Genomic DNA, 13,763 nt, shown 5'->3' with positions numbered 1-13,763 from the left:
GCGTGTTAGAATGCAGAGACGGCGGCGATCTTTCGCAATGAATGCTACGGCTTGACGAAAGCAAACAGCACATACAAAAAAAGCATTCAAAGCAACAACCGATGAGCTGCACGTCTACAGATGAAAATCAGTCAGGAAATACCCAAGTAAAACAAATGCCAAGCACATCACACCTGTCATCCCAGCACTTTGGGAGGCCGAGGCTGGCAGGTCACCTGAGGTCAGGAGTTGGAGACCAGCCTGGCCAACATGGTAAAACCCCATGTCTACCAAAAATACAAAATTAGCCGGGTGTGGTGGTGAGCGCCTGTAGTCTCAGCTACTTGGGAGACTGAGGCAGGAAAGTTGCTTAAACCTGGGAGGTGGAGGTTGCAGTGAGCTGAGATACCACTGCACTCCAGCCTCGGCGACAGAGTGAGACTCCATCTCAAAAAAAAAGGAAAGAAAGAAAGAAAAAAGAAATGCCCATTACAGATGCAACAACCTACCATCATCATGACTGCCAAGAAACCCACAGACCACCCCGACATCGTACACGTATGATTTCCGAGAGCGAAATCTCTAAAACTAGTCTAACTTGTATCAGCAGATGCTGATGGAGAATTCTGTTATGTTCCTGAAAAGTCTGACCAAAGATCAAGACGTTACCATGGATACTACTAATGCTCACAGCATGGCTAGGACCTGACCCCCTTCTAAGGTGAGAAAACCCAGGCTCAAGGAGGTGACTGCCATTGCCCAGGGTCACCCGTGAGCACGTAGTGACCTCACACAGCCCGTGTGGAGCAGAGCTAGGGCTGCCACCCTTGTCTGGGTGACTCGGAAGCCTGAGATCTTTCCAAGCCACCTTCTAATCTACTGCCTACACCTTGATACTTTGAGACATCAAACAGTATTCTACAAGATTAATAATTGGAGGGAGGTTTTACATGGTATTAAAATATACACTAAAACAGCAAGGCTCAAAACAGCATGACAGTAAGACAGAGATGGAAGTGTGGAATCATGGAGGCTCAGAAAGAGGCCCAGCTATTTTTAGATACATGGCAAGACAGGAACTCTCCAATACATGGTGAGCAGTAACTGAGAAGCATAGGAAAACCACATGAAAGGGTTTTAACTTCTGGCTGAGCATAAGCACAGGAGCCTATTGATACAACCAGCTGGTGCCTTTGCTCTGTGCTCAATAGCTCAGAGGCCTTTGCTCAATCTCTGAAGCACTTCAGAATTCGTAAGGCAGTGTCTCCAATTTCACAGATGGAGAAACTGAGGCTCAGAAAAGGAAATCCTTCAGCCAGGTCTAGCTGGCTTTATCAGCTAAACTCCCCAGCCTCAACTAGCAGATGGGGCTGGGCTTTTCTGGGCTCCCCAGCTCAGGGTGCTGGTGGCTGCAGCCTGGGGCACCTATGTGTCCCTCCCCATGGGCCTGGATCGCTGTGCCCAAAGGCTGCCCTCTGCTCCTGGCTGACAGACTCTCCAGTCGCCTCCTGGGTGTGCCTGAACTCTCGTGCTACACTCACATGCCTCTTGCCAGGTCCCTGTCTCAGTTTCCCCTCTCATTCCAGCCAGGAGCTATGGCTGCCTGGCTGGGACTCTGTTGAGTTCACCTTTGTGAGCCTCTGTTTCCGCAGCTGTGAGATGGGAGAGGTGATGGTAACCACCCATAGGGTTGCTGTGAGGGTTAAACCAGGTGCTGAGCATCAAAAACATGATAGAGGGCCAGGTTTAGATGCACACACCCCACCGGACCCCACTTCCAGTCTCCTAAGCCTGCCCTGGAACGGATGGCACCTGTCTGGGGACCCCTTAGGACATAGGGTGACCGCAGCCACCCTTTCTAGGACCCCAGCCCTGTACCAGGCCTGACTCTAGGAAAATGCCTCCTGCTCCCAATCAGAGCCATTGCACCAAGCCATTCCACTCCCTTGACAGTGTATCTCAGCTGCTTGCAGGAGCCCTGGGCAAAGCCCACCCCTGACACAGGCCTCCTTGGTCCCCTTCTTCAAAAATCCAGGCACCTGTGGGCACCTGTGAGAACAGAAGCAGCACTGGTGCCCTGGGGCCCTGGACCCCCGGGGTCACCTGCACCCGCTAACCTTCTTGGTGTAGCCCATGGCCTTCAGGACAGAGTGATTCAAGGTCTCCAGGGAGGCCAGGACGTCCTCATAGTCACCCATGTGGTCCACGAAATAATCTGGGGAAGGGAAAGCAAAGGTCAGGGGTCATAGGAAATCCTGCCCCTCCCACCTGCACTACCCCCAGCCTCCCCCACCTCAGGCCCTTCTCCCCAGCCCCATCCCGGCACCCCCATCCTGGTCCTGGCATAGCCAGGCACCTACCACATAGCTCCTTGGTGTCCACGTGGCTGCAGAGAGAGACAGAGACAGGAGGAGGGGTCAGCAGGCCTGGCCCCGCACAGCCTGCGAAACACACACCCTGCCCACTCTTTGCAGCCTGTGTGCTGGCCCCACAAGCCCCACCTTACAGATGAGGGCACAGAAGGCAGGTGACACCCCTGCCCCTGAAGGCCGAGAGGGCTCATGTCTGTCTTACCCCCCACACCACCCACCCTTCTGTTTTCTGAGTCCACTGACCCCATCATGAATAAATGATGCCAAGGGTAGGGCCAAGCCAGGGGCCAGGAAAGGGGTAAAGGAAGGGAGGGTGAGGTCCCATTACTGTGATGGGCTGTCAAAGCTCTCACTGCCACATTGCCCCACGCCCTGAGAGACCCTGCCTGCTGGGTCCTGGAGTCCTTGGGGTTATGGCAGAGCCTTTCCTGTTCTGGTCCCAGCCCCTGGGTCCCACACACCCATTCCAGCAGCCTAGGGAAGGGTCCTGTCCTTTCTTGGGGGAGAGGGCTGGGATCTATCCCCCACAGCAGTGAAGGAGCATGCACCAGCCACAAGATTGGGATGCAGTGCTGGAAACCAGGGGGCTTCTGTAGCTTGGGAGATTTGCTAAGTGGGGGCCTTCTGGGACTGGCTAGGGGTGGTCTGGATAAGCACGGGACCCAGCATACGGTTGGCCCTTCCTGGGCCGAGGTCCCTCATCACGCTCAGTGGCGCCCGCACTCAGCAAGGTGCGTCTGCACAGAAGGCTTGCGTGGCCCGGTCGATCTGTGCTCACAGGCTTTGCGTGCTCTGCTGGGAGGTGCTTGCGACTTCCAGCTCATATTGAGAGTTCTGCCAAGTCCTGCAGAAAGCGACTCTGTCACTTTGCTTCAGTGCTTCACAAATCTTTCCCATTGTTTGTACATTGTTTTGGGCACAAAATCTATTTAGCAACCTAAGGAGCTGATGTTCGGGGCTCGCATCTTAGGGAATGTTGAGGAGATTCATCCTGCAAGTCTCTCTTTTTTTTTTTTTTGAGACGGAGTTTTGCTGTTACCCAGGCTGGAGTGCAATGGCGTGATCTCGGCTCACCGCAACCTCCGCCTCCTGGGTTCAGGCAATTCTCCTGCCTCAGCCTCCTGAGTAGCTGGGATTACAGGCACGCGCCACCATGCCCAGCTAATTTTTTGTATTTTTAGTAGAGACGGGGTTTCACCATGTTGACCAGGATGGTCTCGATCTCTTGACCTCGTGATCACCCACCTTGGCCTCCCAAAGTGCTGGGATTACAGGCTTGAGCCACCGTGGCCGGCCCATCCTGAAAGTCTTTAGAGCTCTGACCTTCCATGATGGCGAGTCCTCCCTGCACCCACATCCACCCACACGCACTCTAACGAGCACCTCCTTCCCCTCCACCTCCGCCCACTCCTCTACCCTGCTAGCCCTTACACAAAAGACCCTGAAAGAAAAGGCCTAAATCAATGAGCACCTGCCTGGCCCTTCAAAGCACCCCAGGAAGCTGCAGTAACAGCTCAGAAATCTCCATCTGGCCCCAGGGAGAGCACTCCATTCTGCGGTCTGCAAACTGAAGTCCTTTCTTTAAAGTGGCCTTTCCCAGAGGCCGGTGCCTGCTCCACTCACCCCATCTTGGTCCCCAGCTGGTGCTCCCTAGGACACTTTCAGCCCCAACCGCTGGTCCAAGCCATCGTTGTACTCTGTCCCCTGCACACTGGTTTGGTGGGAGCTACTTGTCCAGACCATCTCTAGCCAGTCTCAGAGAACCTCAACTTACCAAATGTGCCCAAAGCAGCCTTCCAGACACTCTGGTCCTCACCACCCAAGAAGGTCTGAGAAAGGAGACAGGGTGGGGCTCTGACTTTCCTGAAGACTGGGGTGAGAAGAGAGCTCAGACCTCATCCTGTCTGGGGGATCCCAAGAAAAGGGCAAGGTTGGAGCTGAGGTTGGTAAGGATCAAGGGTAAGTCTGAGTCGAACGTGCATTTCACACGTGACTTAGACATGGGTTGGAGCTAGAGTTTTTGGCTGATTCTGAGTCGCAGGTTAGGATTATGACTGGGCTGGAGGAAAGGTTTAATAAGCTACGATGGTAGATGCCGTGTTGTTAGGATTTGTACTTGGTTCCAGTTTGTTTTAACACAGGAGATGGTATTAGGGTGGGTTTCAACCTCACAGTTAATGTTGGGACTAGGAGGACGCATAGGCATTGGGGCTGGGGTCAGAACTGGCTGCTGGCTAAAGCTGGCAGAAGGATGAAGTTACTGCCAACTCCCTGTTTTCATAATCCCGTGTCTACTGTGCAAAGCTGGGAGTCTCTCCCTAGTTAGCCATGTGCATTCAGAAGAGACCCACTTGTGACAGTAGCCAATGTGATATGAATCTGCACAAGCCCTAGTCACCCCTGGCAGTGAAGAGCTGACTTTTGGATTAGCACATCTGGGAATTTTCAGTTCTCCTGCCCTTTGCCGGGGACTGTGGATGGAGACTAGATGAAAAGATGCCTCCTCCGTGACCCACACATGCCCCTGCTCTGCCAACCAGGACTGAGGCTCACTTGGTGTTGTCAGAATCAATCGTGTGAAAGAGATCCTCGAGTTCTTTCTCATTGAGGACGCCATCTGCAAAGAAGAGCTGGAATTCCTCCAAGGACAGCTTCCCATCATCTGCAAGGAAGGAAGCAGGGAAAGCAGCTGGTGTCTGCAGAAATAAGGCTGGTGAGGCTCGTGCACACACGGCTCCCAAGTCCAGGCAATGCCCAGAATGAAAGAGCAACTCCAGCTCAGATAATCCTTGCCCTCCCAGGTAATTCCCAAACTAAAAGACAAATTCCAGTTTAGATAATCGCTACACATCCAGCTAATTCCCACATTAAACAGTGAACTCCAGTACACAGAGAATCACTGCCTCATCCAGCTCCTTCTTAGACCAAGGCCTTTTCACAGCCAGTCCTCAAACCAACAATAATGCAATACCTGGTTTCCTTGGGCTCACAATGCACTCTGCATTTTCCATGCATTCAATGAATACAGAGTATCTGGAGGCGTGTAAAACACTGTGTTTAAGACGGCACAGTGTGAGCAATCTGCCAATGACACATCATCAGTAAGAAGTGGCTCCAAACCCGGCAGCTGGATGAGCCGCCACTCCATAGCTTCCAAATGCCAAGTGGTCTCCCCACATCCCTAGCTCAACACAGGCTAAGAGCTTCAGCTCAGGAGAGGGAGGTCCTCAGATGTTGCCATGGTTTCATGCCACCCTTTTTCTCTTTGACCTCATAAAGCATAAAGTATCAGAGTCTGGTAGAAAATACGAACACGTGTTCATGGGGGGCTAGGGCCAATACCCCAAGATGCCCCTAACATCCCAGCTTGGATTTCAAGGTCACCGGGAAGAAAGAACTTCTTACTTTCAAAGGCAAAACCAAAGAAAGCCCCAAACCAACCACACACGCACAAACCAAAGACCCACAACCTAACCACGAAAAGTCTACAAACTCAACCTCGGTATGTGAAATCAAAGCTACGGCTCTCTGTATCCTGTGACAGAGGTCATCTTCCAAGTGTCTTCTGCAAGACTGAAGATAAAACCCAGGAGTCACAGTGCGGAGTCACACATGTAGCGTTCCTTCCATGTGCTCACTCCTTAGTCTTCCTAACACTCATGACACAAATAGGACTATCACTTCCATTTTAGAGAGGGGTAAACTGAGGCACAGAGCCATTAGGGTACTTGCCTAGGTCCTACGGCTGAAGCTTGAACCCAAGCCATCTGGCTCCCAAGTCCAGGCTCTCAACCCAACCCAGAGACAGGATCTTGTGGCGAGATCGCCACCTAAGCAGCCGGCTTTGGGTAGGCACCCCCACTTTGGGTGAGGAGCGATCAGCATGGGCACCACAGGGGGACTTTGTGAGCCCCAAGTCCAGCCTCCCTCTGGCTGCCTCATCTCCCCGGGCACCTGCACAGGCACTTGGGAGAGCAGGCAGAGGCCAGCTAAGTGCCCCTCACAAAGCCTTCGGCTGACATTTACCCTGAATGCCTGACCACCGGCCTCATGAGGGAAAAACATGCCTTACCAGTTCCCCAGGCCAATTAGACCAAACAGGCCAGCACCTCTGCCTGAGACCCCAAGCGGGCCGTTTGCAGGTGTCTTTGCTAATTAGCAAGAACTCAGTCTCTGTGGCCATGACCTTTCAAATGCCAAAAGCCTGTCAGAGCCCATATCCCTGGAGGGAAGTGCTGTGTGGCACTCAGCCCTCTGCCGCCCTCTGGGTTTCTGTCCCTTGATGCCAGTCAGGCCCCTCATGTTAATCTTCCCATGGGACTGGGTGCCTGGTGTCCATCTCAGCAAAACAAGCCTGTCACAGGAGCCACCGTGACATGCCAGCCCTGAGCCTTTGCTCCCACAATCTCTAAGGCCTAAGGCCAGCCCGGGGGCTCCTTTGAGATTGCACCCCATCTCTCACTCCCCTGAGACATCCATCAGTGCTTCCTGTGCACACCTGAGGCAGGGCTAGCATCAGCGTTAAGCAGTCCCATGTGTGCTTGTGTGTCTATCAGCCTCCACACTTGCACCCTCTGCACACCTGTTCCCATCCCTGCACCCACACCCCTGCACTCCTGTTCCCATCCCTGCACCCACACCCCTACACACCTGTTCCCAAACCTGTACCCACACCCCTGCACACCTGTTCTCAAACCTGCACCCACACCCCCACACCCCTGCACTCCTGTTCCCATACCTGCACCCACACTCCTGCACACCGGTTTCCATCCCTGCACATCTGTTCTCAAACCTGCACCCACACCCCGCACACCTGTTCCCATCCCTGCACTCACACCCTGCACACCTGTTCCCATCCCTGCACCCACACTCCTGCACAACTGTTCCCGTCCCTGTACCCACACCCCTGCACACCTGTTCCTGTCCCTGCACCCACCCCTGCACTCCTGTTCCCGTCCCTGCACCCCCACCCCTGCACACCTGTTCCTGTCCCTGCACACCTATTCCCATCCCTGCACCCACACCCCTGCACACCTGTTCCCTTCCCTGCCCCAGCATCCCGTTGACACCTAATCTCACCCCTACGCTCATTTCTCCTTCCCCAGCCATTCTATTCCACACACACCACTCCCCTATCTAGACCCACACCAAGTCCCACCCACTCCTACACAAGGCTTTTAAGCCGCTGAACTGAATCAGAACCGGCCTGCATCACTGCCCCCGACCACGTGAGGAAGGTTAAGTGCCATCTCCAAGCCTTGTTTTTGTCATCTGGAAAGAGGGTGGGGGTTGATTCTTGTCTCAGTAGGATCACAGTGAAGATTAAAGGAGAAAGCGCATTCAAGTCCTGGTGCACAATACATGTTCAGTGATTGCTGCAGCCTCCACCAGACCTGACTCCCTGCCAAGCACTGGGAATCTAACCCCTCCGGACAAGCCAGGCCTGCAGACTCCCATTTCCCAGCCATCTGATGCAGAGCAGCTGGAACCGATTGGCATCTTCAACCAGCCAAGCCAGGAGTGCAACTCTGTCCTCAGACAGCCCTCTGAGGTGGGTGCTGTCATTATCATTCCCATTTACAAATAGGGAAACTGAGGCCGGAGAGTTTGGTGACTTGCCTGAGGTCAGAGCCGGTATACCACTGAGCCAGGACTTGATCCCAGGCAGTCAGGCTCCAGGACCTGGGATGCTCTTGCTGGAAGCACATCTCACACCCACATTTACCCCGGTGACAGCCCCCCACGGCCACATATTGGTGGCTGAGAAGATGGAGGACCCAAGGAGGAGGAGGAGGAACAGGCTTGGCCTTTGTGGTGGCTGCAGGAATGAAACTGAGGGTCCCACAGCTGTGCTCGGGGGTGGACAGATGGCCTCTCATGGGAGGAGCCCGCAGCAAGGACAGAACCCCACCTGTGCCCAACAGGTGGCCAGGTACTTCCTACCCATGTGTATACGCTGCAACGGCTTCTGTGGACTGCACACTCAGGAAGCCACGCACGCACACAAGCTGTACCCACACTTGGCCTGTACAGCCATGGCTAGAGGCCCACACGTGCTCTGCAGCAGGCACGGAGACCCACACCGGACACATGCACTGCCAACAGCCACACGCTGCTGCGTCACCAAGAAACCAATCAACAGCCACGCTCTCACCAACACACACGTCCACCAAGTCTACAGACATTTACCGAGGCCCTACAGTGTGCTGGGTATCAGGCCCAGGGCAAGCGAGAAACCCAAATCCCTGCCTCTCAACCTGCTGGAGGAGCCAGGCCAGCACACAGGCAATGACGCTGAGGGTGCCAGACACTCCGTCTCAGGGGACAGCCTCCTGACTTCCCCTGGCTCATCTGCAAGGCTTTTCAGGCCGTTCTTCCAGAGCCAGTTCACTCCCTCCTCCTCTGCTCTGTATAGAATCACTACTGATGGGCCTTCATCCCCAGAGGCCTGGGATCAGTCACCATCACCCCCAGGGACGCGAAAGGGCAAGGTGGGAGACTCCTCGTAACTGATTCCAGCCCAGACCTGTGCCCCTGCCCACCCACCCCCATCCAACTCCGGCCTCCAACTCCACCCTGCCACCGCCCTCGGTAGGAGACATCAACAGGAACACCCAGGCATGAGGCGGGGGGCTGGGGACCCAGGCCAGAGCTGCCATCCTCAACTCCAGCTTGTACAGGAGAGGAACCGGGGCCAGAGGTGTTGGGGACCAAGGGCCCGGGGGCAGGTCACAGGGGCTCTGTTGGCTGCTCTTCCCCTGAACAGGCTTAGTACTTGAAAAACACTTGTTTTTAAAATGCTTTAAAAACATTTGTCACCCACACCTCCTCCCTGGCTTTTCCCCAAAACCCAGGGAAGTAGGCAGGGCAAGTTTTACTGTGCCACGTTAGCCACAGGAAAACCGAGGCCCAGAGAGAGAATGCGTCTTGGTTGAAGTCCACAGCAAGCTGCGCTGTGCCTGTAACAGTGACGATGGTAGCTACAAGAAGGTGTGGCGCTTTTTCTTAGCTGAGGCTCAGCTGGGCCTTCCTAAACGTACTTATTCTCAAGCACCTTCTCCAGGTGGAGCCCATCCCAGGCGTCAGCAGAAGCTGAGTGCCACGAATTCTGTGGTCACCATGAGGAGCTGCTCCGCTTTTGGGGAAGCTAAGAGACACCGGGAAAAGGGCCCAGGTGTGCAGAAGAGCCTCCTCTTCTTTCATGCAGCTGGGCAACCCTGGGGCAAACTGCTTAACCTCTCTGGGCCACTATGGTGTCAACAGAGGTAAGAGCACTGACTGCTCAGGCTGCTACAAGGAAGAAGTGCATCAAGGCTTGTAAAGAGCCTAGCGTGAGGCTGGGGGCTTTCTGGGCCCCAGCCTGGGCTCCTCTGGTCCAGCCCATCTACAAAAAGCCCTAACGTACACCCAGCACTTACCTTCCCCAGCCATCGTTCTCGGCATCACAGACATGACTCACTGAGCCCTCGAGGTGGAGGGATCCCTACTAAATAGGCCCTACTAGGATTCCCATTTTACAGATAGGAAGACCGAGGCACAGAGCAGCTGAAGGATTTGGCCTTCTAAATTTAGAGCCCTGCACTCCAAACCTTTAGGCTCAAGGTAGCTCGTGTGTCCTATCCCAGGTCCCTTCCCCATGAAGCACGAGGACAGGAGCGGGGCGGCTGGCAGCCTGAAAAGAAACTCACCATTTTTGTCGGCGCGGCGGAAAATCTGCAGAAGAGAGAGGTCAAGTTAGCCCTGGGCCAGGGAGAGGCAAGCCCTTCCCGAGGCTTCTGCCTGGATACTGGGATCCTTCTCTTCTCCCAGGAGTAGCTTAGGGCCCAGCGAAGCCGAGCTCCCCTTCCCTCTCCCATTCCCTGGGCTGGGATCCAGGGGGAACAATGGAGGCATGTTACAGGCAGAGGCCCTCCCCTCGCCTACGTGGAAGCGGCCGCCAGCACCACCAGCCTGCCCCTGGCCACACTGACAGACACACGCAGGCCCACGGCCATCCCTGCAGGTGGACGTCCCCAGTCATCAGTCCACGTGGCCTCACCTACCGCGAAACGCTCAGCCGCACACAATCACACTCTGAATTAGCGTCCCAGGGAGCGCCACAGCTTTTACCACCGAAGTCCTTCCAGAACCCCCGGTGTGTTTCCAGGGAGGTTGGGCTAAGTCCAACGGAGGTGTTTGCAAGGCCTGGTGACAACGACAGCCACGGGCAGGACTGGGTTAATTTGGGGGTGCGGGAGGAGAAAACAGGATGCTAAGAGCTCAGAAAAGCAGCCTTCACGAGGTTCTGGCTGCATTAGTCAGGGATAGCTGGGGGCAGCCCCAACGCTGGCCTGAACCTAGAGACCAGGTGCCTCGTCTTCGTGCCTTTCCAGTGACATCCGAATCCCTGGGACAGAGGTGCTCCCTTCCCTCAAGGTCAGGCTGGCGGGTGCCGCTTGCCAGGCTGAGGCTCCAAAGCAACTTTCCGCCCCTTCCAACACCATCGCCTGGAGTGCTTTCCAAACCTCCTCAGCCAAGGCCACACCCCAGGGGGCTTGAATCAGCTGCTGTGAGGCCGGCTCTGATTTCAGTGTTTTTTAAGCTTCCCAGGCACACTCAGCACTGACACCTGTGCGCCAAGACCTTGCTATTCACAGGAGCAGTTCCAGGTCTTGCAGGAGCTTGTTTGCAATACGAGGTGTCCCACCTACTCTGTGCTGTAGTGCACTCAGACCCTTCACTGTAACCAGCACTTTTTTTTTTTTTTTTTTTTTTTGAGACGGAGTTTCGCTCTTGTTACCCAGGCTGGAGTGCAATGGCGTGATCTCGGCTCACCGCAACCTCCGCCTCCTGGGTTCAGGCGATTCTCCTCCTGCCTCAGCCTCCTGAGTAGCTGGGATTACAGGCACGTGCCACCATGCCCAGCTAATTTTTTGTATTTTTAGTAGAGACGAGGTTTCACCATGTTGACCAGGATGGTCTCGATCTCTTGACCTCGTGATCCACCCACCTCGGCCTCCCAAAGTGCTGGGATTACAGGCTTGAGCCACCGCGCCCGGCCCTGTAACCAGCACTTTAAAGCCTCGGAAGGATCCCAGGGTCTGCAGTGGCCCCCACCCCACTCTTACCGGCTTGTTTTAGCAAGGAGGGTGCTGAGACCCAGGGACGGGGACCAACATGTGCACACTTCCCTAGACACCAGGGAGGGCTGCTGGGGCCAGGTCAGCTACAGAGGAGGAGGAGGTAATACTCACTGACCTTTCCACCCTCGGTCCTTGCCTTGGGGAAAAGGACAGGAGCCCCCGCCCTCCATCCCTCGAAGCAATGAGACAGGGGCACCCTTGGCCATTTCCAGGTGCCTGGGTGGTGTGAGAAGGAAGCAGAGCTCTGGAGTACCTCTCAAACATTACCTCTCCTGGCTAAATCTCAGACCCCCAGGCCCTCCTCAAAGCTCCAGCCTGGGCACCCCGAAGCCCTGTTCCTGACTGGGCAAGGTTCCTCAAAGCTGGGGTCCCTATCTAGGTATCCCAGATCCCCCCTGAGGCCAGGAACCAGGCAGGTGCCAACTCTGGGCAGGAACCCTGAACACATGAGTGACAAGGCAGGGCTAACACCTGGTAACGTCAGCCAGCTGCAGGAGTCTACACGAGCACCTCCCCCGCCCTGCCCCCACTCATCATTCCAAGTGGCACGTCCCGAGGAGATGGAGGCTCAGAGCCCCCACCCTCACAGGGCAAGGCTTCCCTGAAGGGCAGCCTGGGGTGGCAGGGCTCAGCCTAGGACTTTCAGTGGGAGCTCTGCTGGGGTCCTGGCACAGGGCGTGGCTGCACAGGTGTCTGGCTGTGTTTGAGTGCGAGTGTGCGTGCCTAATCGAGCGTGTGAGTGCGTGTGTGCCTGTGAGTGTGGCACTCTAGAGCTCCCCACGCCCTGTCTAGCCCTTCCAGTCCAGATCCCACAGAGGGTTCCAGGAGCAGGGAAGAGGAGAGAGGAAGGGAGAGAATCCCCACTCTCACAGGGATCTGCGATACACATGTGTGTACACATTCACACACACACTCCCAACCCTCCCAGAAACCCACCACATAGCCAGAGGTAGCCCCCAGCCCCACCCTGGAAGGACCCTGGCTGAAACACCCAGTCCACACCCCCAGACGCCTCCTCCACCTCCTCCCAGCGCTCTCTGCCGGGAGAAGTCTTCCTCCCAGCCCACTCCCTGAAGATTCCTCCCTCCCAGGTGGGGCGAGGGGGAGGGTGACATGGGCTTCCCAGAGGTAAGGTGGTTTGGGTCCCAGGGGAGTTAGAAGGGGTGAGGGGTGAGCGGCAAATGAAGAGGACTCAGCTCTCGCTAGGGTAGGGGGTGTGGGGAAGGGAACAGAGGACAGGAGGGGGCTTGGAATGGAAGGGGGCGGGGTGGGGAAGGCCAGAGGAGCCCCGGCTCAGGGCTGACGGGCGATGGCACTGACAGTATGGAAAGGAGACAGAAGGTGGGGAGGGGGCGTCACTTTTAAAGTGGCAGAGGCTGGGGCAACGGGTCTTTGGGCGTAAGGTGAGGGGGAAGCCTCAAGGTCTAGAGCGAAGAGAGGCAGGGGTTGTTGGGGGCCTCAGAACTAAGTATCCCTCCGGACAGGATCCGAGATGGAGAGGAGGAGGGGGCTGGCGACGGCGAGGGGCTCGTGTCCCGCAGGGTAAAGGGTGGGGGTTTGGCTGGGACAAAACTCGGGGGACGATGGCCGGGTCCGGGGGCTCACGGATCCCCACTGTGGGCGGGCAGGGACCCCAAGGAGCCCGGGTGGAGGAGCGGAGGAGGGGGTCTCTCGGGTCAGGGAGAGGACTGGGCTGGAGACCGGCCCCGGACGTGGCGAGGCTGGGGGCTCCCGCTCTGGGACGCGGAGGGGCGGGGAGAGGCCGGGGGTCTCCTGCCCCGGTAGGGAGGCCTCGCGGGTCCCTACGGAGGCGAGCTAGGGCGGCGTCGGGGTCCGCCCGAGGGGCGGAGGGGGCTCCGGATCCCGGCAGAGGCCACGGCGGGGGTCCCGGCCGGCGCGTACTCACGTCCAGGATGACGGCGGTGCCCCCGCGCGGCGAGGCGGGGCCGGGGCCTGGGTCCGCGGGGTCCGCGGGGGCCAGCGGCGCCCGGGGCTCGCCCATCCTGGCGCCCACCCAGCGCAGCAGCCCGCCCAGCGCTCGGCCCTGCGGCGGCGGCTCCCGGAGCAGCCTGTGCGCGCCGGCCCTGCACAGGCGCGCCGCCCGCTCGCACATCGCGCCGCGCCCGCCGCCGCCGCCCGGAAGCCCGCCGACCCCCGCCTGGCCGCGGCCCGCCCCCGCACGACCCCCTCCCCGCGCGGCCCCGCCCTCCTTCCCAATGCCCGCGCGGCCGCGGACACCGCGGGGACTGGCCGGCGCCGGGGGGGCGGGCCGGCCGGACCCTGAGCCACG

General features: G+C 57.1%; 1 protein-coding gene across 2 annotated transcripts in view; it reads right to left on the bottom strand.

Annotated features, from left to right (window-relative positions):
• NECAB2 (N-terminal EF-hand calcium binding protein 2) overlaps positions 1-13,632 on the bottom strand; it is a 33,358-nt gene extending 19,726 nt beyond the window's left edge. The window contains exons 1-5 of one of the 2 annotated variants that reach the window (XM_074400671.1): positions 13,380-13,632; positions 10,040-10,064; positions 4,905-5,013; positions 2,340-2,365; positions 2,097-2,194 (exon numbers count right to left, since the gene is read on the bottom strand). In XM_074400671.1, the coding sequence (XP_074256772.1) occupies positions 2,097-2,194; positions 2,340-2,365; positions 4,905-5,013; positions 10,040-10,064; positions 13,380-13,586 (465 nt within the window). In that variant the 5' untranslated portion in view covers positions 13,587-13,632. The remainder of the gene's footprint in view (positions 1-2,096; positions 2,195-2,339; positions 2,366-4,904; positions 5,014-10,039; positions 10,065-13,379) is intronic. The other variant, XM_039463846.2, reaches the window with a different exon arrangement.
• Positions 13,633-13,763: the final 131 nt, after the last annotated feature.

This window comes from Saimiri boliviensis, chromosome 1 (genome assembly GCF_048565385.1).
Source record: "Saimiri boliviensis isolate mSaiBol1 chromosome 1, mSaiBol1.pri, whole genome shotgun sequence".
Lineage (NCBI taxonomy): Eukaryota > Metazoa > Chordata > Mammalia > Primates > Cebidae > Saimiri > Saimiri boliviensis.
Note: the sequence above shows the minus strand (reverse complement) of the source record. Positions and strands in the feature narration are given on the sequence as shown.